General features: G+C 44.3%; 1 protein-coding gene across 2 annotated transcripts in view; it reads right to left on the bottom strand.

Annotated features, from left to right (window-relative positions):
* Positions 1-253: 253 nt before the first annotated feature.
* Positions 254-26,671, bottom strand: part of EPHA5 (EPH receptor A5) — an 86,922-nt gene continuing 60,504 nt past the window's right edge. For both annotated transcript variants that reach the window (XM_009573797.1, XM_009573796.1), the window contains 8 exons: positions 25,568-25,693; positions 24,364-24,549; positions 19,934-19,995; positions 18,915-19,124; positions 16,930-17,079; positions 12,049-12,242; positions 8,770-8,925; positions 254-443 (listed from right to left, as the gene is read on the bottom strand). In XM_009573797.1, coding sequence (XP_009572092.1) covers positions 338-443; positions 8,770-8,925; positions 12,049-12,242; positions 16,930-17,079; positions 18,915-19,124; positions 19,934-19,995; positions 24,364-24,549; positions 25,568-25,693 — 1,190 coding nt within the window. In that variant the 3' untranslated portion in view covers positions 254-337. The remainder of the gene's footprint in view (positions 444-8,769; positions 8,926-12,048; positions 12,243-16,929; positions 17,080-18,914; positions 19,125-19,933; positions 19,996-24,363; positions 24,550-25,567; positions 25,694-26,671) is intronic.

Genomic DNA, 26,671 nt, shown 5'->3' with positions numbered 1-26,671 from the left:
TATATATATATCTCCCATGTACAGACAACGTGTGGTGGGGAGGCTCGTTGTCATCATCGCTGAAGCTTAAGAGACGGGTTAACCTCACGTACAGCAGATTCGTTTCCATGTTCCATGCATCTTACATTTACTTCATGAAAATGAGGACACAAATAAGAAGAAAACCTTAGTCAAACACTGCTTTAGAAACGCTGCAGCAGAGGCCAACGTCCTTCAGTTATAGAAACCACTGCATTTCCCTTTTTATCTTTTCTTTTTTTTTTAGTCAAAATAAATCTCAGGGCTAGCGTACAAAGTGCAGGACCGACCCACTTGAGGAAGTGACTTTAAAACCGAGTTACAACGGCACCATCCCATTCACCAACTGGACCTTCATCTCTTGAAGGCTGTTCATTATCTTCTTCTGGTGACCAACAAGTGTCACTCCCAGCCGCCTCAAATCCCTGTGGGAGAAAGCAGACGTTGGTTCCAGGGACCGCTCAGGCACACGCCGCCGCGCACACCACGCGCCGCACACGCCGATGCTGCTGCCAGCGCCCACCTCTTACCATTGGCGGTTCCCGAAGCCAAGTTTAGTTGCCATGTTTAATTTTCCCCATTTTTTAAAAATAATTTTTAACGGCTGACAGCATCTCGGAGAGGTGTTGTGATTTGACTGAGATCACCTCGCTGTCCAAGGAGAAAAGCCAGACAGCAAAATGTCAGCATCACCTTTGGCCAAGGACTCTGCTAGGTGTGAAAAGTCCTATTTTCAAGAGAAAAGCCATATAAGAAAGCCTGCGTTGCAGTTTCCTCTTCTCCTGGGAGAGGCTGGTATTTGATCTCGGATACAAGCAGTGAGGAGTGACATCAGTCCATGCTTCCTTCCTCTTCGGACTAGGCAAAGTCAAAGATATACAAACCACAATCCTAGAGCCAGCTTCTTACAGAGAGCTGAATGGCAAAAGCCTCGAGCATGACCACCACCCCGATGACCCCCTAAAGTCAACAGGAATTGGGAATGCAGCTCCCCTCTGGGCCTTTGCAAATCTTCCTGTAAACCCACGTTTGATTTTTTTTTTTTGGGTGAATTCTACAAGCCAAAGGCATTTGTGTTGAGTCTGTCTACTGGGCTGCCATTACAGGAAAGCTGTAAAATAAGATAGTTTATGTGAAATGCAGGATTAGGAGGAAAGATTGTTTTCTCAGAAGCTCAGCCCTCTAAAATGGAGGTGTATAGATGAAGGTAATCACCAAGGTTCATGTTGATGGCATGAAAGAGGCACCTCCAGGGGACAATTTATCCCATCCAAAGACAGGAGTGGGACAAGCCGTCCCCTGGAGATACTACAGCAGGACCTTGGGTGATCAGATTCAATGACACATCTAAAGCCAGGTAAGGCCATGGGTTATGGCGGAGTATAATTGTAGGGATTTCTTTCTAGGGGAAAAAGTGTTAACAAAGAAATTGTAGGAATAAAAGCTCCGAAGAAACACCAAGACAGGTGCATCCGTGTTTCCAACACAAGACACACACACTGTTAGAGAAGCAGTTCGGCTTAGAGGAGACGTGGTGTTTTGTCTGAGGACTTCCACTAGAGAAATATCACCCCTTGCTTTCTACCTCCAGGCTGGACTGAATAAAGAATGTTTTCAAAGTAGGGCTCTACTAGCGTCTTGCCAATACACACGTGAATCCCAGAGCTGTTGACACCCTGGTATGCAAGTCTTTTAGGAGAAACCTCTCCACTGAAAGCCAGTGGACCTCCTCGAACACGTACTTTTTGGAAACCACACTGGCGGGGCTGGCATGTGCAAGGGCTGGGGATCGCCAGCGACAGCCGGGAGCCCAACCATCACCTGAGACATATTGCAAACCTGGCCTACAGCTCACAGCATGGCTGCATGCTGGATTGCAGGTGAACACGAGCAATGACCACCAAAACACTTTCACGTGATGTTGTGTGAGCCACCCATGGAGGTGTACCTCTCTCAGCAGCTTCACGTTCGAGACTCCTGTGTCAATACAACCAACCATCCATGTCCAAAAATTACATAGATGAACATTGCTTTGAATAAAAAGCAATCCCGAGTGAAGGTTCCTATGTTAACACATAAGCTGGTTGAAGGCAAAAGCTAGATCTGTTGTTCTCCAAGGATTGTCACGCTTTCAACCTTTTGATTTAGAAAATACCAGATCTTCTGCTCCAGGCTAAACATTTCATTTCATCATCGTACCCTTTTTCGGCGATGCATCTCAACGATGCATAGGGGAAATCACAATGTAAGGGACACGGAGCAAGGGAGGTCAATGAGACACATCAGCAACGCTCCTTACCTGGCAGAGAAAAGGCTGCAGCATCTGCAAAAGGTGTCTCCCTTCTCAGGGGGACATGCTTTCATTTCTGCCTCCACTGAATTGTGAAACTAGTTCAGCAAGCCATCTTAATAATGAAGGAAAATGTAGTAATGCTATTGTTACATGCAATTTATTTTATGTACACAGCACAGTTGGAAGTTCACACCAAAGATTAAAAAAAAAAAAACAAAAACCAAAAACCAACCCAGTATAGGACCTGAGTTTTGAAAGAGCCATCTTCCCTCTGCTGAGTACTGCTCTGCTGACACTTTTTGAAAACTCAGCTTTTTTTTTTTTCCAGGTATCTAAAGTGCAAGCTGAGCTCTTTTGAAAATCCAGCACCACGTATTTCACAGATGTATCATTTCTGATACTCTTGCATGTTATGCAGAAAAAACTAGCCTGAAACTATGAGAAAGGCATGTCCTGGTGTTTCACATGCAGCTCCATCAGTCTAATAAAAAATCCCCTACTCGCTACACAGCTTTTTTTCGCCCCTCAATAACCCTGAGGAGCACCTCATTGATTTACAAGAGAAAAAAGAAAAAGGAGTTTCTTCTCCTTTCAGCAGGTCACCAGGGGGATCCAGTCTATTTTTTTTGAATATAAAATCCTCTTGAATGCGGAGCCACCGGCCAAAAGTGCAGCCACTCCTCAGAGAGGGGAAAAAAACTACCGTGCGGTCTTTCACCTCCACAAAGACAGAAGAGAAGACAACAGCTCCTGAGCCAGATGCTCACCTAGTATAAAATCAGCAGCTTTATACAAAAGCCACCTCGCACGTTGCAAAGCCGGCAACAAAACTTTCCAAAAACCGCCTAGAGAATGCAGGAGCTTTAATTCCCATTTTTTGAGCATGACTTACAGCACGTTGCATGGTCCCATGCATCCAGCGCTGAAGGACTTAAAGCAGCGAAAAACAGAAGCCAATTTTAAACAAAATCGGGTGCGCAAATCAGCTAGTTTTGCGACCAAAAAAACCAACTTCTGTGCCAAAGGGCTGCAAAAGAACTATTCTCAAGCTCCAGTCCAGAGCTGCCTGGCTCACATTACTGCAGCCAACTGGTAATTTCACTGGGCTCAGCTTCACAGAGGAGATGTGTGTGGGTATCTACTGGGGCTTTGCAATAGGAATGTGCAATTCTCTGCAAGAAAAGGCAAAACTAAGACGCAGGGGCAAAGGACACTCGCAATCAGGGTCCAGGCTGCACCTTGCCATGCAAGTGACCCGACCCCCAGTGTTGGGTTTTGTGTGCGCCGCTGCGGCAGAGGCACGGGCGCTCCCCGAGGCCGTGGAGATAAGTGCACCCATGTATTGTGAGGTCTCCTTGCTTCGAAGTACTTGACCCCCCCCAGCAATAAGACAACTCTTATTCCTGTTTCAGGGAGAAGTTTCCCCTTTTCACTTCTTTTTCATTCACATAGGGCTGAAAATGGAAACAGGCAGGAATTCAAATCACTTGCCAACACAGTACTAAGAGGCCAACCTAAGCTGACCAAAAAGCCAAGGAAATAAAGGGGAAAATTGGCGTTGGCTCATCCCGAACAGCCTGCATACAGCTGCACGCATGCTGCTCTTACCACCGCCTTGCATGAAAGCCCAGCTGCAATGTGCCAGGGACAACACGGTATCCCCTTCCCTGCAATATCCTCCATTTGCAAGGGTTGAATTCATGGTCTCCACGTTGTAAGAAATATATTTTAAACATTTTATTTACAAACAGAACTACTTATACACCATGGACCAGTTTGTCAAACACAGTGTAGACTAGGACTGGATTGCCACATAAAATACAACCCCTCTCACCAGCCGGTTAGTCATGCAACCAAAAGGGCCACGTTCCTGAAAGATCTCCATGGCCGGCAGCTGTCAACCTACCACAGATATTTTGTATTTCATCTCCCATCCAGGCCAGATTTCACCACTCTTCTTCATGTGGTGTAACTTTACAATTGCCTGTGCCGACTGGGACTACTCACGGCGTTAGTTAGTTGTCAGTTTGAATGAGGGGAAAGAAGAAGAACCTCAAAGACCTTCAGGAAACGCTAAAGAGAGAGGAATCCACTTGCTAGGGACTTTTGTATGAAATGAGGACTTAAAAAAAAATTTTTTTTAAGAGTTCATCTGTTCTTATTCATTATTGCCTTCCTACTTGATTACGAGATGAGAATTAGTTTGTTCAGAAGCAGATGCAGTATCACAATCTCAGGACTGAGATTTCAGGTTAAGAATAAGCATCTAGAGCAGGTGAACTCTTAAACGCTCTTCATCCAGTATAACTTTTAATAAATAATTTATTTTATTTTAGAACAAAAAAAATTTACAATGCAAAGCAACACAGCACATATTATTACAAATATTCAGAGCTCTTCATCTAATAACAAACAACAGGGTGTCCTGAGATTCAGTGAGTACAGATCTTTCAAAAGGTGGAAGTATGTAGTCCACATGGTTAGTAATTGGTCCAGTCAGGGGTCAAACTGAAACTCATGTCATGGATCTATCTATTCTTGAGTATTGTCCTGGTAAAGTTATTCTTGCAGTGGATTGAAAGAGCTCCAGACACACTCAAAGTCACTAGGTGATCCACAAGTTTAAAGAGCAGGTCTGGTCCACTGGAAAGGTTGCCTTCAAGTCTGATATCCAGTTGGAAAGAGGGGGTGGAGGGTGAGGCTCCACTTTTCACAAGGTGATTCGTCCCTTTGCAAGAATTAGAGCTAAATGTAGAAATCACTCTTTGTTTGAACACATACATTTTCAGGTCTTTACTTAAGCAGCAGAGCTCAGGACTTGGGGCGATATTCACCACTTTTAGCTTTTTAATCTTTTGCTTTCAGAAATTTGTCACTAATACTACTCTTTTCTTGAATGCATCAAGCCATCAGTTTGAAAGAAGCAGAGTGGTAATTGGGATTTTGCTTTACATGCCGGTGGGGAGGGGAGGGGATTTAAAAAAAATGCTGAACATGTACCATCTCAACCAGGTCCTGTAAAGAGGCCACAAGCTGGATGCCCACAGTCACTAGTCCCGTCAGCATTATGGCCAACCCCTCCTACAGCGCTAGTAATTTTTTTTCAGTAGATTTTAGGAATTCTTTACATTCACCGTATTTTTTTTTCTGCCTTTTCTGACAGCGATTATCCAGTTCTCCTTTCTCCATCTAATTTCCACATCTGTCTCCTACACAATATGAATTTGGGGAAGATAATTTTTGATGGTATTTGAAGGCAACCTTTTAGATTGTAAAGAATGTTTTACTGATGTCATCTGGGGAAAGAAAGCTACTTTCAGATGTTCAGATCATCTTTTCACCCAATCCCCCCAAGTCCCAGCTCTGGAATATACTGAACAGTTGCCTCTATTAAAAATGACAAGGAACATTTAACCTGAATTCTCCTTTGCAGAGTACAAAATGTTTTGTTGTTCCCTTTTACGGGGAGAAAAAAATGAAAATCTCCAGAAAACCAAAACCCCCAATATATTAACCTTTAAAGAACTTTGCTTATTCTGGTGTTTATTTTCTGGAGAACCCACGAAAGTCTCAGCTGAGCCCACCCAGGAGCCATTTCTCTCCCTTACTTTGTTTTTTTTACTCTGCCAGTTTACATCAGCCTGAGCACGTGGTTCAGGTCTTCAACGCGGGATACCTTTCCTCTTAAGCCACTATGGTTTCTCCTTTTTTAACAGCTGAGAATCTGGTCTTTTGTCTTTTTTTACTGTATCTGAGAGGGATGAGAGAAGTCTTGATCTGGATGGCTGCTTGGCTTTTTAATGAACCTTCCACAGTTTTGCCAAAAATAGACCCGAGTGGAGTCAAGACTTCTTGCTAAGCCACCACTGCAATGCAAAGCTGTGTGCGCTGAGCTGTTCAAGAACCAAGCCTGACTCATGCAACTCTGTCCAAGGCAGCTGGGGAAGGAATTTATTTGCTGGCATGGATAACTAACTAGTTGAAGTTAGTTTCAACCTTTTTTCAGTTTCAACTGAAATGAAAAATGGATTCATGAAATATCTCCTTTCAGCTTAAAAAAAAAAAACCAAAAAAAAAACCCCCCAAAAAAACCCCAGAAGCTCCCCAGGCTCCCAGGCACCAGCTCCTCTGCACTGCTCTGCTGCTGTAAAAGCCCGGAAGAAAGCTGAAGCTGAGCAGCTCAGACATTATCTCTACTGGGGCCAGTAAAGGACCAGAGTAGGATGACATTTGTGCTATAGAGAACATACTGGGACCTCACGGAGGGGGCCTTAGAGGTGGTTTGCAGCTGGTGAGGGTCAGAGCATCTCTGGCAGCTATAATCTTATTTAAAGACCTTTAAACCAACTTGACTTTCTGGCTAGAACTGTACAAATAATGGATTTCTTGGTTCACTGCCAATCAGAAAAAACATTTTGAAGCACTTTTTGGGTAGCCTTGAAAGATTTTGGGGGATACTTTTGAAATTTCTTGAATACCAAAGAGTAAATATAGGGAAGTATTTAAATTTTTAAGTCAAATTAAGGAGATAATTTCACAATCTGAAATGTTGCACTCAAGAAAATGGGAGGTTAGGAATAGTTTTGTAAGCAGGATGGGATGCTAAGACTGTGTTAGCACAGAGGGATATTAAGATTGTTTAAAGCTACATGAGCAAGTGAATTTCTAATTTACTGTCAAAAACGACCATTTATTTGGGCTCGAACTCAACATTTTCTCTGACCCAAACCAAAGCATTTCACTTCTGAGCATGTCTTTTAGAGGTCTTGAAATTGCATAAAATTCTAAAGAGGAAGAAACTAGAAGCTTTTGTGAAACCTGATTTTCTTTTTTAATATGACTAATTCAGCCAAACAGCAACAAGTCTGTGATATATTTTAGACAATATGCATTTTCTACCAGAAATTGCTCTGGTTATAAGATTGAGGTGGCACAGTAGAGGGGAAAGCTCCAACATTTTCCTTTTCTCTTAAATTACTGCCTCATCCTATCCCTCCTCTTCCCACTCGCCCTCTGGCTAGGTCTTTCTGCCATGTGGACTCTGACCACCCTGGGGATGGACTTCCTTGGCCAACATTTGTAGATCACCAGTCTAAATGGAGCCCTGAAGCCTAGTGTTCCTGGGCACTGCCATATCAGATGAGTAGGTAAGGAACTGCGGAGTCCTCAAAAGCCAAAGTAATACGGCACGTAATTGCAGGACTAGGCTGGGAAACGGCATTTAAGAGTCTCAGGCACCCCAAAAAAGAATCTAGGTAGAAATGCATGCAGCCTGACTCCCTAGACAGTCGCTAGAGAGGACTTAATTCCTACAGGGTTTTCACGTGAATGCCTGAAGATAGACTGGATGAGTCCAGGTGTAAGGGACAAACATTGGTGATGTGAGCGGAGCAAATAAAATCTGAGTGAGAGCAGATACACTCCTGCACTCCCTCCATGCATGTAATGCAAAACTGAACTCCATGGAGATGTTACCGACCTGCATCACATGCAAAGGACCTCCTACCCTGTACAGTAAGCTCCACAGCAAGCCCTGAGGCAGACAGGAGAAATGCTGCGGTTCTGGGGGGTGTGGGGATTTTTCTTGTTTTATTCCTAATCCTCGGCACCAATTCTGTATGTGCACTGGCAATCTGCATGTGGTTGGAAGAGCCACGACCTTTTCCAAAGCAGCACGGAGCATAATCCTTCCCATTCTGCCTTAACGCCTGCAGTAAACTAAGCTCAAATTAACCCAGCCAGAAAGGCAGGCTTTGGGGCAAGTTTGAGTAAGTGACAGATGTAATTACAGATGTAATTACACAAGCAAGGCAGGCAATTAAAGGTGGAGCATAAAAAATCAGCAGCCCTGAGGCATTTACCAAGTCATTTGAGTGCTGTCACCCCAACTGCAGTCATACCCACGTGCAAAAACCAAGGGCACATTCAGAAGGAAGAGTCTTGGCCAGGGAGCCTGTCCCCTAGAGCTGTGGGTTTGCTGATGCTCTTCTGTTGGCATCGGCTGTATCTGTGCTCATTTCTGTTAATGTTGAATACTATTTCCGTGCCTTACTGGACTTGACTGTTCACTTGGTTATGTCCAGATCAACTGTGAAACCAGCTAATCCGGTGTAGAGCCAGTATACCTATATTTACTAGTAGGGTGGATTTTTTTATTTATCAGTAACCCCAAATAAATAACTGCTATTATGTCGAGAGGACGGCCTGGCACTTATTCAAACTCAAGCATTAATTTCTGTGAGTAAAGGAGCCAAAGCACCGGCTGCCAATGTAGTGACGGTAAGTTTTAGTCTTGCCTGCACTTGTTATCGTCAATACAGATGCTAAAAGAGAAACTGCTGACTGCAAACAAAGGTTTCCCTTTCTGCAGCCTCATCCCTACATATTTTTGAATGGTTTGTCTTCCCCCCCTCTGCAATTCCAACAAATCAGGTGAAAATTATCTGGGCACTACTCACTCTAGGGTCACCTGAGCCACAGCATCCATCGAACTGTATCCGTTCTCCATGAAGATCTCCGTATATCGGCCCATTTTGATGGCTTCCAGCCACTCACCCACTGACCTGTAGGCACTGCTCCCGACTGGACTGTGCTCTACCAACAGATTTGATACTCTAAAGACAAGCAAAAACAGAGAAGCAAACAGAATCAGTATCGAGATGTACCCAACGTGACTCAGTTGCTCGCATTTTTATATTGTAGAGATGATTCTTTCTTTGCATTTTCAGTGATTGCTGCAGCCTAAATCCTCCCAGCAGGCTTGATACGCAATGTATCAAACATACCACTTCACCTGTAACTTCACCTGCTTTTGAGTTAGTTCCTGCCATTTCTGGTCCTCACTGCAAGCGGAAAGAGGAGGAGAGGACTAGCGTCCATCCCCGTTACCACTCGCCCACAAGTAGGCTCCTGTTCTATCAGGCTCCCCCAACCACTCTTACTTCAAAGTCTTTGGTTTCACTCCTCCCACTCTGTTTTTCTCCTCCTAGTTTAAAGCTCATAATTAACTTAAGACATCCCAGAGCCTGGGATGGGAATTACATTTCCCAGCAGCAGCCATCAATGGCAGGCTGCTGTTAACACTTCAGGGGCTGCTCCTGCAGAGTCGGGTGGGGATTTCGGATGCAGGCAGCATCTGGTGAGCCCTGCAGAGAGCAGCAATGCTCCAACCATGCTCCAGCCCTGAAACCAGAGGTAGACTCCTGCTCCTGCACCCTCGCTCAAGACCTCGCCGCAGCAACTACTACCTGCTCGGTTATGCCACGCACGGAAGAAGCAATTCAGGCAAATAATAACCCTTCACTGCAGCAGAAACACTGACACAGTACCTGGCACAAGCGACCCGTGCTGCGTACAGGTCCACCACCCTACTAATGATGCAGAGAGAGCAAAGGGGGCTTGTCCAAGGTCAGCCAGGAAAGAAACTAGATTTGTCCCCTGCTTTGTAAACCAGGACATACAGCTAACGTAAGCCCTGCATAAAGATTTTTACTCATAGGTAAAAAAACGTTTTCTGGGTCAGCCTCTGACGGTGAGAATTACACTTAAAAGACTTTCAACTGGAAGGAGAGCTGAGATATTATATTATTATAGCACTTCAGGAATCTTCATGTATTTTATGAGCACATTAGTATTATTTGTTTATTTAATAGCAATGCTGAAGGGTCCAATAAAATGTGAATACTTGCAGTACCAAGAACATAATGGCTTCCCATAACATTTTATACACATGAGGAATTCAAAACTCCTAAGTAATCATAACAAGAAGTGGATTTCCATCATAATGTCAGGAGGTACCTACTGATATGCACATGCTGTAATGTAGAGAGTGACTTCTTCCCTTATTTGCATTAATGAGAATTTCCATAAAGAATACATTACATATATAAAAAAATCCTTTACAGCTGCTGTATGTTGAAATTATGATTCATTTGGAATTACTATGGTCTGGGCACGGCAATCTATGATTATAGAAACACAGCCCCAAAGCCTGGCTGTTCAGGTGCTCCATCCACATTGAAAATACCCACAGCAGCTCTGAAAAGGAAAGGTTTGGAATTGCATGGACCTGTTCATAAAACATCAGCAAAATGCTTAGCAGCTCAAGGAAATGGTTTGCTGCCTATTTTCCTCTTTTCTGGCATAACAGTTTGGTATAAAAGAGTGCATGAACCACCGCATAATAGGCCTGGAAAATGACTGTTCTGAACTTAAAATAAAAGAGAAACATCACATATTTTATGCTATCATAAACCTTTTTCTGTAGGTTTGCTGGGACTGACATTACATCTAATTGCTAATAAGAGTAATTCCTTCTTCAGATGGTAAATGATGCATGTAAAATAGCCTGAGAAATAAGATCTATCTTGTATTTAAAAATTAACAGAGATTTCATGTTTCTTCTCTTCAAGTGTATGAGATGCCATGTGCGCAGACATGCCAGCATGGGGATGCGAGGTGCAGCTGCAACAGGCGAGATGGGCCACATGCAGCTGTGCAAGACTCACTCGGAAGGTACGGAGATGGATGGGTCTAAGCTCACAACAGTACATCTGCTTTGGTCCACACCACCGGTCTAACCTCATCTTACATCCCTCTCGTTCCTGTCCAAGGAAAACGACATGTCTTTTTTTCCCTCCTCTGAGAATAAACTTTTCTGAAGGGCCTCTTTCAGTGTTAATCAGGGGAACTCCACTGCCGTCAATGAAGCAGCAATGACTTACATTCATCACTCCTTCATGACCTTGGAAGGGACCAAGTGATTAGCAACACAGATGGCTCGGAAGTAATACTTGTGTGCTTACAGCAAAAAAAGAAAAAGCCTCTCCAAGACTCCAGTATGCTGGAGACTCCAATACTAAAACTCACTAAAAAATACTAATCTCTTTTTCCCCAAGTGCAGCTTTATTTCTTGACCGTATTTACCTTACTTGTAGCCATGTAGCTATTCAGATTCATGTTTAATTGCACACCGGCTGCTCTATTCACTTTATGTGGTTTTAGCAAATGGTTTGCATACAGCTCTTCGGGAACCACAGAGATCCTCTTGCTATTACCAAGACTGTCAGAACTGGCGGTGGCAGCTAGCACACCTGGGAATAGTTGTGGGAGGATGCACTTGGACATCCATACGCTCTTCATTTGCATTACCAAGACAAAGTCAACAGGCAAATAATTTGAGCCGCATTTACTATCTACTGCATGCACTCAAAGTCTTGCCCTCTCTAACCTTGGGGTAGAGCACGGGTAACTTTATCATAGACCTATAAATACCACTGAAACTCCCGTTTCTGAAAGATAGGCCACAGTAATTTTCTTTGTGTCAGCAACACGCTCTTCATTTGCATTACCAAGACAAAGTCAACAGGCAAATAATTTGAGCCGCATTTACTATCTACTGCATGCACTCAAAGTCTTGCCCTCTCTAACCTTGGGGTAGAGCACGGGTAACTTTATCATAGACCTATAAATACCACTGAAACTCCCGTTTCTGAAAGATAGGCCACAGTAATTTTCTTTGTGTCAGCAACACCGCATTTATAGAGCAACTGAATTGCTCACCTGCCTGCCAATTTCAATAGAAAAAGTTGATTTGGGAAAAATCCCCTGGACATAATGAAGTTGGAGGAACATCCACCCACAGATGCGCACAGGCTAAATAATAAGTAGTAATTCAACCCCAGGGTTGAATGCTGGGGGATCTTGCTCTGAGAAATGGCTCTGGCCTGAGTTTGTACCTGCTTGATGCATTAACCAACGTCTTCAAGCTGCTTGGGTTACGGATAAGCTTGTCCAACATGCTGACAATTTCGTCAAACTTGGGCCTGCTGTTGCGGTCTTTCTGCCAGCAGTCGAGCATTAGCTGGTAGAGAGCAGCAGGGCAGTCCATAGGACTTGGCAGGCGATAGCCTTCCTCCACGGCTTTAATCACCTACGGGAGACAAAACAGGAGGTTGATGGGTTGCTTTTCTCCCTCTCACCTTTTTCCCAAATGCAAATTGACTTAAACAGAGAACTTTGGGACCAGCAATATGCTCACGTAAAATCCCACTGCCCCGCAACTCTGCACACAAGAGGCAAACCCAGTAGACCCCACTATCTTTCTTATTTTCTACAGGATGGGTTGAATAACTTAATTTTTGGTCACCGCAAAATGAATCTAGAAAGCCAAGGCACTGCTGCAACCAGGGGGCCAGATTGCCAGGTTGCACTTGTTCAAAGCTCAGCTGAGATCTGTAGGTTATATACCAGGAAACTCCTGGAGCCTACCTTCAGTCCATGAAAAGCAGATTATGGGGCTTTCTGGCACTTTCTTGGAGTGCAGTGATTTTGTTTATTCAGATGTTGGCTTCTTTTTAAATGAAAAGGCATGTGCTAGACCACAAATTTGTATTACAGTAATAAAAGTCTGACTGTATTTCAAAAGAGACTTTGAATGTTAATTGATGGATGGATTCAAGGCAGAGGCAGAACAACCATCTCATATATCATTCAATACTGTCTGGGTCTAGTCGTTTCTTAGTGTGGCCACATTTCTGCCAGGAATTTAAAATGTCAGCCCAAGAGTATGTAAATTAAAACCAGGGGAGGCTTGTTGCACTGATTTAAAATACAAACCATCTATGGTTCTATATCTAAAACAAGTGGTATGCACATGTGCTGCCTGCCCTCTTGAAAGGCAGAAATGAATAAATGAGAATTGAAGAAAGCAACTTGTTTTCTCCAGTTTGAGGCAGATTTACAGCAGGGCTCCAAGCCCAGCAGTTCCCATTTTGAACCATTACAATTTTCAGGAGAACGCAGCTCGCATTTCAAGCCACAGGGGTCTGTGTCAGTGCCAAGAGAGTCCCAGTGGCCCATCTTCACACCCTCTACTCCAAGACTCACTCCTTGACCAAAAGGAGCTGGAAGCAGCTCTTTGCTGTGTGGAAAACCACAGCGTCTCACTGTTGGACTCCAAGGGCTGCCTCAGATGCCATTCATTCTAGGCACCGTCTCATGATTTGAAAACATCCTGTGTTTAAAAAGAAGGCTCTATGGTTAGCATGGAAGTTGTTTTCTTCATCTTTAGTCCCTATACGAGCAGTACAGGAAGAGTCGCGTCAGGCTGGCATTGCATTTCAGAAGGCTCTGAAATTCAGGACCGCACGGATCGCTTTCAGATCGTCCTCCATCACAGGGCTTTTTGCCAAGTGGAGGAGTCCCAGGAATGCGCCGGGCTTGGCTGAGTAGCAGCAGTGGGAACGTCAAACTCCCTAAGGATGTATGTAGTAGACAAGAAGTTAGGCGAGGCTTTGTAATCTTCTCCAAGGGTAGCGAGCACGTCTGAAGATCTGGCCTGCAGTCCTTTTGCACCCATCTAAGATTTCATCTGTCGGTGGAGCAGTTGCACTGCTCTCCACCCAACCTGCGCTTGCAAAGCAATCTCTTCTATGGCCTGGCTTTTGCTCACATCATCAAAAACCAGACCCATCACGCCATGCTATCTGCACTGTCTGTTCTTCACATCATGCTTTTCAGCTGGTCCCCAATACCAAATTTGCAGCTACCCTATAAAAAAAGCCTCAGTGTGGCACAGCCACAAGAATGTTATTTGCTGTGTCCACGTCTGTATTTATAAGAATAATGGATCATCCTCCAGCTGTAGCAGAAAGAAAATAGTAGCAAGACAGGGAGCAGACCATCTGGCACCAGCTCAGAATATCTGAACTACATCTGCAATGGGGTTACGCATGTTTGATATTCCTGGCAGTAACATCACAATCAATAGCGTTAACTCAATTTACAGGATGTCGTTCGTTCTGGCAATACAATGTAAATGGTATCAAAATACTGCAAGGAACTAGGATGCTGAAATACACTCTTGCATCTGAAGGTGCCTTGGGGGTATGGCAATAAAAGGAGCAAAAGAATGAAACAACAAAGACTGAGTCACTTGTAGCCACCACAATACTCAGAAAATAAGAAAACGGCACGTTCGCTGTTTCATTCATTGATGCGTACTTCTTTGTAAGACTTCAAGAGCTAAAATTTGCACCTATAAGGAGGCATTTTTGTCCCTGTTCCTCTTCTGGACAAGCACTACTCACTTATGGAGTGGGGTGACTGAACTGGATGTTTGGGAGAGGACGATTTGGCATAGTCTATTCCAATAAACCAAAGCAACACTTTTAGCTCTGTGTTTTCATAAAACCACCAGTCTGAAGACTAAAAAGCAACCACTGTGATCATTTAGCTTAGCAACCTGTGTAACACAGGCCACAAAATTCCTCTCAGCAATTCCTGCATCAAAGCCTTATCCTGTGGTGGAGTCAAAGCATATTTTTAGAAGGCCATCCAGAAACCAGCACAACTTTAAAACGTGGTTTGTAGCCTTTGCAATTACAACGTTGCCAGCCCTACGGCACTGCACCTCCTTTAAAGCAATCTGGCTGTAACATGGTGAGAATAGTTTCGCTCATCACCGACTGTGCTTGCAAACGATGTGCTTTAATTACAAGCCATACAACAAGAAACTCTTGTGCAACAGAGTCCGAAATTCATGTGAGCAGAGCCCCCGGGTCCTCCGCACGAAAGCCAATGCTGTATCTAACACCACTGATTCTTCTGCCAACACAGGCAGGGGAGGAAAGAAGAAGAGAAGGCCTTCAGAAGATGAAGGAGGAAGGCATAAATTGCATGAGAAACATGCCACAGCACTGAATTAAGTTTCCTAGGCTACCACCATTCAGGCACTTGCCACCTGCACATAGGCAGAGAGGTAACCCAAGCAAAGCCTGAGCAGGAATTGATGCTCATAAACATCTCCTCAGTCCTCTGCTTTCTGCTGCTAAAGAAACAGTCCCCCATTCGCTTCTTCTCAGGCAAGTATGAAATTCACCCTGTGCCCCACAGTGCATGGAGGCATTTGGGCTTTACAGAACAGTTCTGCGAAGTGTTCATAGCGTTATGATCCAGACAAGGGACTCCCCTGGCCACCTGAGCATTATTTCACTGGTACCAGCCTGAATCTTAGCCCAGCATTTACTGAACAATCTGTGCTATGCCGGTGTGTCAGCATTAAAGATAGTTACAGTGCTCAGTGTGACCAGAAAAGCTTGGCTCTCTATTGCTGCATTCTCTGCACAGACTATGGAAGAAAGTCTCCGTATTTTATTGAGATAAATCCCTGTGTAAATACATGCTGCTTTACCAAACACACTGCAAATGTGACAGCCTCAGCAATGCAGAAGCGGTGAGGCATTCATGCCAAACAACGCGCTCGTCTCCCTGGCAAGAAGCACAGTGTGACCATCTCAAAGGCACCGCTCGTTTCTGCGCCTGGACTCGAAGCAAGATGAGACAGCAGCTCGGTGTGACAGGTAGTAACATCCACTGATGGCAAAGGCCCGCAGACAAAACACAGGAGAAACAAAAGGCTCAGGCAGAGCCTTTGCTGCCAGTGAAATGGCAGAAAGTCATGGGGACAGGGACACTGCTCAAAAAAGAAAAAAGGATGAAACATCAGATGTTGTGACCAGAGGAAATCCATGGCAGAGCAAGCACCTGCTTGCTTTGCCCAGCCAGCAGCAACGTCTCCACAGGTGACAGGGCTGCAAAGATGACATGGGAGGGATGAGGAACGACTCCGTTTGCCACATGCAGAGTGGTGTGTTTTCCCCCCCATTGCAGAGCTGCTTTGGGGTCCCCATGTGCCTCCTGGTGACCCCCATCTCATGCACTAGCTGGCATCCTCAGAGACCTCCACAGGTCATGGTTCTCAGAGATGTGAAGAGGAAGGAGGGGCCCAGAAAATCTGGCAACACCAGGCTTAAATTTTTTTAGCCTTAGAGAAGGACAGATGTTTATGGTGAGCTCATGGAGGTTTATGGAGGTAGCCCTGCAGTAGGATCACGAGATCCAAGGCTGGGATCAGAACTGCAGTCAGGAGGGTGACAGTGTCCCCAGGCATCTCCGTGTTTGGAGATGTTTCAGAGGGTGGCCTTGAGGTCAGATGCTCAAGGGGGCACTGGGGCCCAGGAGCAAGGGGACACAGCTTGAAGGGTGCTGTACAAAAGAACCACGAGAGCTTGCGTTAGCACAGACTTACAAGATGTTCTCAACAGGAACAAAACTATGCTCTCGAGATCAGCAATGCAACGGCAACCGAGATGCAGCTCTCTGGACTGCTGTCACTAGATCAAATCACCCAGCTTTTGTGCAGGGAAACAAAGCCCTTACCATGACTCTCTTGAGTTTCTGCTTTACGTGGCAGCAGGGGTTTGAACACACAATTGAAATGCTGCCAGTTTATCAGCATCTATCCCCTGGCAGACCTTTGTCATTAAGCAGAGGAGGGACAGACTCCAGCTCTAACAGCATTAGTGAAGCTCCAGCGGTCTGCTGGGGGAAGCAGACTTGCCTCTGTGCAGACAGATTTCCCCTTGCGCACAGCCTGTTCTGGGCTGCTGCTGCAAAAAAAGAGCATCAAATGGGAGGATCATTTTTGTCTGGCATGGGGGAGAAAAGCCATTTTTACAGTGGCTCTCCTCCTCTTCTCCCCGTCCTGCCTCTCTGATTGCAGAACGAACGCTGAGCCCTCAAAGTCCCATCACGCGGCAGCTCTCACACGTGCTTACATCTTGGTTTGTCATTTCCCAGTAAGGCCTCTCGCCGTAGGACATCACCTCCCACATCACGATGCCATAGCTCCAGACATCGCTCGCTGATGTGAATTTGCGGAAGGCGATTGCTTCGGGTGCTGTCCATCGGATGGGGATCTTCCCTCCCTACAAGGCAAAGAAAAGGAAAAAAACCCCAAAAACCAGATTGCAGAGGAGGGCAGAGAACATGCAAAAGAGGACGAAACAGCACTTCTTAGAGCACCGAGGGATGTTATTTTCTCTCTGGAAAGAGACATCGAATTTTAAAGTAAATCCGTTTGACAGCATGGGGCCCCTTTCCACATTATCTCAGCCCATAAGCATTTGTAGGCTGCCTACTAATTGGCTGTCCTGAAGGTTTGTTGTTTGAATGCTGTTTGAATGCTGGGACATGTATAGGATCAACATCTCAATTATGTTGCACGGGTTGGTAGGGGAATACAGTTCCTCCGTTTCTGAGAGCGAGCGCGGGAGGAACAGACAGCTCTGAAGCCAAGGAAGACTTTGATCTAATGAGGGCTTCATGCAAATTACTGCAGAAGTAATGCCCCCCCCCCCCTTTTTTTTTTTTTAAATGCGGTCCCAATCCTGCAGAGACATCTGCGTAGCGGGCACAGAAACGTGTGTGTGCAAAGACCGGCCTGCTTCGCCTCTGCTGTGGGACTGAAAATGATGCCACAGCTGTCAAATGTGCTTTGCTGTTCCCTCTTCCCCTTTCTACCATTTTAGAAATCAAACTTCAGACCAGCTCTGAGAAGGAAGAGAGGAGGGAAAGGGGAGTTTGGATTAAGGAATACTTTCCTCATTGGGTTTAAAGAATTACCTCCCTTGATTTACATCAAAACGTATTTTACTGTGAAGTCCCTTCCTCTCAGTGTTGAGCTAAATATTGGAAGGTCTCCCTGAATGCCCCCTAACAGTGTTTGTTATTGGAAAAAGGTAGAATTTGGAACACGTTTTCAAAGCAAATTTTAAAAAGTCCCTTCTTCCAATAATTATTTATTCACAGGCTTATCAGCGCATGCCTTAAGTGAGAGGCCAGATTCTCAGCAGTGCCAATTAGCACATGGCAGCACATTGCAGTCGCAGCAGGGCTGGCCGAGAGCCCTCCAGCTTGCAGGGAGGCTCCGGTCCAGCCGTGCACTGAGCCCCATCGTGGGGCCGTGACTGCCAAGAGCTGAAAGGCCTTTCCCAGATCTCTGCGGGAACTGGGAACGTGACCCAGAGAGCTCCCACCACCCGTAAAACAATACCCTTGGAAAAACACACTAATAGGTCACGTCCAGGCATGCCAATCACTGCCATGAATAGTGGAGGCTCTCTCCAAGCCTGTGCTGCTGAGGATGGGTCCTGTCCACCCCCTCTCCGCAGCGCTGGGGCCATGTGGCCTCGCACTGGAATGGGTGAGCTGATGCCTTAAAAGGATGGATCAACGATGGAAAGGAGCAGAGCACTGAGGCTGGAGCAGCTCTTTCTCAGGTTGGGGGAAATTACCCTCAATAGGGTAATGTTGAGGGCAACACGCGTCATTTGCAACGGGCATTACATGCTTACCAATGTTTTAAAAGGATCAAATTGTCCAGAAGACCATGGCTTACATCTCTGCATGGGTGCCTAAGCTAAGCACTTGCTCTTGCTCTTTCCCCCCTTTGGTATTCACCAAAGAGGACAGAATAGAACTGGGAGTGTGGCACCTTTGCAAAGTTTGCTATTTGACTCAGGTGCCCAACATGAACTTAAAAGTTAAGTTCTGCCTTATTTGGCCATCCCCACTACAAAGTTACAGGCATTTGCAGAATTAATCTGATAACGATTAACTGGTGACACCTGGCCAAACACTCGTGCACAGTTTAGAGACTCTGGATTTGTAGAAACCTCTTTGCTAGAGAGCCTGAACACCAAAATGTGGCAGGGAATACATTTTTCTTGAGCTCAATTAGTTCGGTATCCTCATAACTCACCCTGGTTGTGTACGCTGCTTCCGGGTCATCTTCTAGGACTCTGGAGAGGCCGAAGTCTGACACCTTGCAGACTAAGTTGCTGTTGATTAGGATATTCCTGGCAGCCAGATCTCTGTGTACGTAACCCATGTCAGACAGGTACTTCATTCCTGACGCGATGCCTCGCAGCATCCCGACCAGCTGAATGACCGTGAACTGCCCATCGTTTTTCTGCAAAAAGGAAGGAGACATTTGATCAGTTGAGAGTCTCTGCACCCTCAGCATTGCATGTGCATGAATAAAAATGCAAAGGCAAGTTTCCAGGGAAGAAAAACAGGGGAATTAATAATTCATTGCTCTCATGCTCTGACCATGAAGCTTTTCAAAGTTTCACTGTTTGGATTAGGATCTCTAGAGACAAAGCTAAGGAAATGTAGTTCTTTTAACTGGAGATCAAGGAGTGAGGTATTTCCACTGGGGACTGACAAAGAGACTGGGAGTTATGTAGTTATGTGTATAAAGACACTGGGGTGGGCTGTCTCCGAGTCAGCCAACTGAATGGCACGAAGTTGCATGGAAATCCTACCTGCAGAGGTCCACGTGTGAATATTTGGGGGTAGGGACTCTTCCCCATGTTGCCACACCACATTTCTCACCACTTCCTCTATCCTCCCTTCTCTAGCTCTTACCTTTCATGGAAAAACTCTGACAAGCCTGGGGTTTGCCATGATGCAGTGTGGATGTGCTCTTGAAACACATCAAATTTTGCAGGATAAGTTAATCATTTCCATGCAGCAAACTGCCTTCTAAAATAAACATAATATCCTCCAATTTATTCTTATCTGTTTGTATCAATGCATGAACCAGTTCCTTCATGATGCTGTATAAATATAGATCAAACAGACAACTGAGCTCCTCCTGCCTCCAGACAGCATCAACAGCTGGACCAACACCCAGCAAGCATTTTCATTGATATTAACCACCTGCAAAGAACCCAAACTTCAACCAAGATCCCCCTGGAAAAAGGATCTAAGTATTACCTTTAAAAATGTATCCAGAGAACCATTCTCCATGTATTCAGTCACTATCATTACTGGTTTGCCTGGAACAAAAAAATGCACAAGTTTGTTAGCAATTTATTTAAAAAACATGAACAATAATAAAGTTTTTTCATAATGCGTCTGAATGTGAATATACAGCCACGCAACAGTAAATCTACACCGAGACACTGCTGTCCCAGCAGGATGACAACAGTTTTTGCTAGAATATATGTAGAAATAGGGGAATAGAGGAAGAGAGGATGAAAAAGTAATCCCTAATTATGGGTGGGCTACCAAGCCCTAGAGTGTTTACATGATGTTTCAGGAAGAGGTTGCAAGCTGAACCCAGGCAACCTATGCACAACCTTCTCCTTGTCTCTGTGAACAAGCTGAAAGCTTGCAGAGGCCAAATTGCACACAACGACCTCTTTGGACTCTTCCCTATAGCTTCAACACCCTGAAGTAACAATGGAGCCCAAGAGGAGCAACCAGGATGATCTGAAGTATCTATCTGAGCTTGGTAGCCACCGAAACCAAGACCAGGAAAGGATGGGATTACATCCCTTGTAATTCAAGTAATCCTATGTGACTACCCCTATAAACACATCTGGAAGTAAGAGAAGGAATATTTATGCTGCAGAAAGAAAGCGAGTTAAGTATGGAATGAGTGCGAGTGGAAATCAAAGTAAAAGTTCTTAGCAAAAGACCTGGTCTCCTATTGTTGACAGGAATAATAATGTTTTTCCAAATCCATTTCATTAATTTTTATGCCCAAGTCATTTTAATGGTAATTATATATAGTTTTTGCTCAGTTTTTATATCTAATTTCTCGCTAGCTTGCCACAATGACATAACAGTAATTAATGTGGTGTGCTCCAGCCCTTGTAAATTCAATGAAATCTTATAAGAACATGTAAATTATTTTTTATTTAAATCAATTTCCATTAGCTAGCATGAAGCATAGACAAAAGAGGAGCTGTCAATTATTTGTAAAGTGCATTATAAATGTCTTTCATAGAAATGATCAACGAGAGCTGCTGCATGTCATAACACGAAGGTAAATGCTCCTAAAAATCGGCGCATGTTCTACCATTTAGATTGATCTTTATCTTCCCACTTTCCCGTTACCTTAACTATTTGCCTAATTTACTGCTTAATTATCTACATAATAAAGGTAATTGTGAACTTGTCAGTCAAAACACTCATTGTTGTGCAGACACTACCTTTGCAGCGTGAGGGACCTGTGCTGCTTCAATTCTTTTAAGTTAATATCACAGCTACTGCCTGAGCTCGAAGCTTGCCAAAAGTATTATTTTTGATACGAGAAATGCACCTTTGGGCCATGAAAAATATTGTTGAGTCCCAAACAAAATAACGAGCCCCATCTTCAAGGATGATAGCTGTCTGTTTACGCACAACATGGGCTGCATGCAGGAGGAAGGAGAGATTTTGGGTGATGTTGCTATATGTTGGCAAACACGTCAGTGGCTACGCAGGGAAGGAAAATCCCAGGTATATCTCAATTTTTTTTTTTAATTTTTTGTTTTTAAACACTAAACCCCCGACTGTAGCATGGGGTCCCTTATCTCTGACACCTTAAGGCAGTGTTGCAGCGAGACTTGCGTCTCATTACACCACCATCCTGGGGGACCTCCTTCAGACTTCTGCCTTTGCCATCACAGAAAAGAAAGTAAGACTTCTGGCACTTATGTTTCATTATCTGACTGTTGCAGGTTGACAGTAATCGTGGAATAAATTAGCCCCATATACAAGAGCATGGAAATAAAGACACAAATAGAGTAACTTTCAAAAAAGTAAATTAAGAGTAAACATTGGCCCTTCTAAAGCACTGGGCTGATTCTCTGTGTCAGCAGGACTCCCACTGGCATTACGGGGCCATAAAATGTGTGTAAGTGTCATTCATATCAATGTATTAATGCAATGTGCACACCACTGGCGCAACCAAACGGGATGCGAAAACAGGACCGTCATTACCTTTGTAAAGCAGAAATAGCTAAGGGCTTGTCTGCACGGGGACAATGAAGACGATTAAGCCAAATTAACTAAGGTGTGCATTTGAACTAGATTAGTTAAATGGTATTAAGCCCCTGTGCGGATATTCTCATTCAGAATTAAAAATGGCCTAATTCAATTTAACTTAATTTACTTCCAAAGTAAGTCATGATGCAGCAAAGATATTTTATACTAAAGATCTGAATATACGATAGGCCAATGACTAAAACACTGAAGGGAAAAAGAAGTTAAACAATACTTTGAGATAGCAGCATAGTCTGGGATTCATAAAGGTTGTTTTGGTCCATTTAAAAGAAAATAAAAAAGCTGGAAAGATGCTCCAGATGCCTGATGGAAAAAATTCTGACTGCAGTAAACAAGCATTTACTGAGCTAATGAGGAGCTCAGGGTGCACATACCCCCCTGCATCCAAACTCCAGTCGCTCCAAGTCCAATTTAAAAGCAAAGCTCCCAGCATTTCCACAGCCTTTGGAGCAGACAGCCGCTTCGTACAAAAGGCAGCTCGCTAGGGAGGCACACCGTCCCTAAAAGTGCGATTCCCACCCATCCCCTGAGTCCCCGGCAGCCAGAAAGACTCAAGCCCGTGTCACACAGAGCTTTTATGGATGTATAATCGTCACTCGCTTCCTGCCCAATATCCCACATCCCTGCAGGGCTAGAAATGGGAGCTTTTATGCATTAAGGGCTACACAAGGTGACCCCAAGAGATTTTGATATTTATTAAATTTTTTGGAGAAACCTATCTTGGTTGTTTTTTTTCTTTTCTCAAAAGTTTTAGGAAATGCAATTTCAAGAAAAAATGCAAGAAAAGGCTGTTGGTTGCAAAATAGCATTGACTTTGAGTAGGTTATAAGGATAGGAACAGGACAAACAGCTAGTGTCTCTGTACCTTCTCTATTGCAGCTCTGAAAAAGAACTAATTTTGGAGATGCTGCCTCTAATGAATGACAAATGGTACTAACAGCAGCCACATGGCCCCAGACGCTGGCACGGAATGGTGGTAGCGAAGCTCTGATGTTACAAATCATGAAGACAAGAGGGGAGACAGCCATCCACACTTGTGAGGCTGGTGCTTCTTCAGCTAGCAAAAACTTCCCCAAACACAAAATATATCTTAAAATAAAGGAGTAGTTGTTTTCAACAAAAAAAATCCGTGATGCAAATAATGTAGATCCTCCAAGCCTTTTCCCACAGCCTCAGCACAGCACCAACAGCTGGAGAGGCTTGGGCTGGGCACATTCGGATGTGCTGTCCCTTCCTCTGCTCTTATCTTTAGCGCATACAGTAATTTGGAGAACTGGGCTGGGGGAGTTATGGAAGGTTATTTTGCTAACTGAGCAGTCAGATCTCAGTAACTCTCGTGTTGGGATGTTTTGCCAGCCATTTCACATTTTTCCCAAGCCCTCAACCCCTCTCATAATCTATATGCTAGCACCAGGGGCAACTATTACCACGGGCATCACCAGCAGATCCCAGAGGGACCATGCTTTAATTGTGGTTTTACACAGTCCTGTTGTCTTCAGCTACACTCCTGTTCTTCTTCACTGCTTCTGGAAAGCAAAACTTCAGATAACTTCTGTCCTTGCTCACATCCCGTGTGAGTGATCACAAGGCTCAGCACTACTCTCCTGTGGGCTTTGCTTCAGTGGTTTCTCAAAATACGGTGGCTGGAAATCATCAGGGGTTGTGGTTTCGTTTTTTTTCCTCAGACCCTTGGTAGCAAAATCCTCCCCGTTTCCCTGCCAGGGAAATCGCTTCCCACTTCTTGGCACATCTTTGCTCACCCTGGGGCTCATGTGGTTTCAAAAGTGAACAAATAAAGGCAGGCATAAAAAGCAAGCCTGCTTGAAAAACTTAGTGTGTGTTCTGGTGTCGCTGTGTTCAAAATGCTCTTGCATTTTGCAGGTGGTAGGTGCTGCTGAACTACTTGCAAGGCAGAAGTCGGGCAGCACGCCCCACCAGCATTCAGACATCCCAGGCTTACTGCCCTCTCCCACCCACCCACCTGGGGCTGGCCAGGCATATCATCTCCTTTTTCTGTCTCATTTAATTTTGGACCTTTGAAGAGGGGTTTTCTCTTAGCCCTTGCATATTATGCCTAGGTGAGGCAAGGTTTGCAGAGGGAGTTAACGTTTTTTACCATTTTAGCCATTATCTATCCATTCTAGCTGGAAGAATGCCGAAATCCTTTGGGCACAAACCCCCTTTACAATGTTGAGGAACATGTTCCTGGCTGGACCTACAAAGTGTGACGTTTCAGGCAAGGGGAGTTCACTGTTTTTTGAGAAATTATGAAAGGTGCACTCAAAACGCGAGCTACCCAAGTCTTCTTCCCCTAACCAACTCTCCCATCAGCCAGAGTTCAAGGACAGCAGTCCACAGCAACTTGTGCCTACTTTTTGTGACGACACCTTCCAGGTGGATGATGTTGGGATGGTCAAACTGTCCCATGATGCTTGCTTCTCCCAAGAAATCTCGCCTCTGTTTCTCTGTGTAGCCCACCTTCAGGGTTTTGATAGCCACTGGAAACTCGCGCTTTCCCTGCAGCTTCAGCCGCCCACTGCAGACTTCCCCAAATTCACCTTCAGAGAAAAATCAGAAAGAAGGGGGTCACAGCACATCAAAGGAATGCACAGCATGCGTCCATCTACAGCATGCAGCCCAGTCCCTACAGAGAGCTGATCAAAAGCACGCAGGGCTGTCCCGCATTCGTGGATGTGGAAAGCTGAACAACACAGTGACCACCATCTCAAGTACCACAAGCCAAGTAATTCGTAAGCACAAGAAAACTAGGAAGAAAAATGTAATTTTCCTATATTTAAAGAGCTATGCTGTATATTCTATTGGGCTTTTTCCTCATTTCATGTTTTTGTCTACTAGATGAAAGACTCCTGTCACATCCTATGTCATCGCCCTGTGTAGATAGCTGTAAAACACAAGCCACTTGCTTCTTAACCTTTCTTTGGTAAGCTGCATAGATAGAATGCTGTTAGCCTTTCACAGCAACATATAATTTTATAGACTATAAACCCCTTCCGATTTTATGACCACCTTTTTTAAAAAGTAACCCAAATGGATTTTTTTTTCTTTTTTTCTGGTGAACAGTAAATTACCTCCAAAACCATAATTTCAGAGGACAGAAAATATTCCTAAGGTTGGATGCAAGTCCAAACAAACAGCTTAAGTGGAAAGAAAATGGGAGTTTCTTCTTTTAACCAAGGAAGTTAAAAGCTTTGGACTTTGGTTTGTGCTTTTTTTCTCTCCCAGACGACTTTTTATTCTTAGTTTTTCCTTTGAGACTGACCTTAATGGGGGAGGAGAAAAAGGTTAAAATGGTGAAAAGAATCTGAAAATTAAGTGACTCATTCCCCTTACAATCCATTGAAATAACTCAGCTTGGTCCAAACGTGACCATTTTCTGCCACTTTCAGTTCAGTCCCTGAATTTCAAAACTGCAGCCAATGACAGGTTGTCCCAAACTTCAGCTGGAACATGCTCCCCATCACTTGCAGGGTACCTAACAGCACAAGTATTTCACGGCCCTTCCCAGATCTCTCGTGTTAAGAAAGCTGCTAAGGGTCATGAAATGGATTTCCATACCAGCTCCGATAACTCTTTCAATGGATATGCACGAAGCTTCAATTTCCTTAGCAAACTCATGGACGGCTTGATTAGGGTCCTCGTAGGTGTGAGGGTCAATGTAGGTCCTTACTCCAGGCAGCTTAACTGCAAACACAAATTAAGAGCGTTAATGGCACTTGGCATGACAGAAGATGGGCAACACACACTTCTGTCCCACACACTCAGCTTTGCTGGAAAACATAGCAGCAGGGAAACCTATTTCTATGGGAAAAATTAATAGCATTCTTGCAAAATGACATTTAGTTTATATATGACATACGTGCAACTTCACCATATTTAGAAAAGCACACGGTAGTGCTCAGCTGGAACGATGCACAGCTAAAAATCCCTCTCAGTGCTGCGTAACGGGCTGGTCTGGGGTCTGGTTCAAAAGGATCCCTTTCTCAATCTGGAAAGGGTACGCCAGGAGGAAAAGTACAAAAAGCAAAATGTTAAGGGAACAACTTGCAAAGCAAGCTGGATGGATGGGGGTTGATGGAGAGCTGCAATAAATTATGCCCTACCAGTCACATATTAGCTAATCAATTGGCCACATTATTTCAGATGGAGTTACTGAGTATTAAATGAACTGAATATTTGCAGTACAAAGCCTGTGGGTTGTACCAGTATAAATATAATCAATAGCAGGCTTTTTCTCCAGGACTCGAGAGGGGGAAAAGTATTTTCATTATCCATATTATAAGTTTGTTTTGACAATCATTAAGGCTACTTACATGAAAAACTGCTCATCAGTCTAATAAGACAGCTACATTACACTGTGGCTTTTAGTTGATTTGCTTCCTGCTGCCTTCATTACATAGCACTAATGGAAATTTGACTTTCACTCAAGATGCGTTTGCCTTTTCCACCCCAAAAGGTACCTCGCTGTTACCCAGATCCCACAGCACTTGATGAAGGAAGGCATTTCAAACATTGGCTTTGAATGTACGGAAGGACTGACAGTAACCACGAGATGTACTTTCTAGCATTACCACAGAGGTATATAAGGGCATTAACACAGCGTTTCTGAAAGCTTCCTAGGAGCAAGAAATAGGTGTTATTCCTCACACCTCTGCAGAGGCA

This window comes from Fulmarus glacialis, unplaced genomic scaffold (assembly GCF_000690835.1).
Source record: "Fulmarus glacialis isolate BGI_N327 unplaced genomic scaffold, ASM69083v1 scaffold10983, whole genome shotgun sequence".
Taxonomy (NCBI): domain Eukaryota; kingdom Metazoa; phylum Chordata; class Aves; order Procellariiformes; family Procellariidae; genus Fulmarus; species Fulmarus glacialis.
Note: the sequence above shows the minus strand (reverse complement) of the source record. Positions and strands in the feature narration are given on the sequence as shown.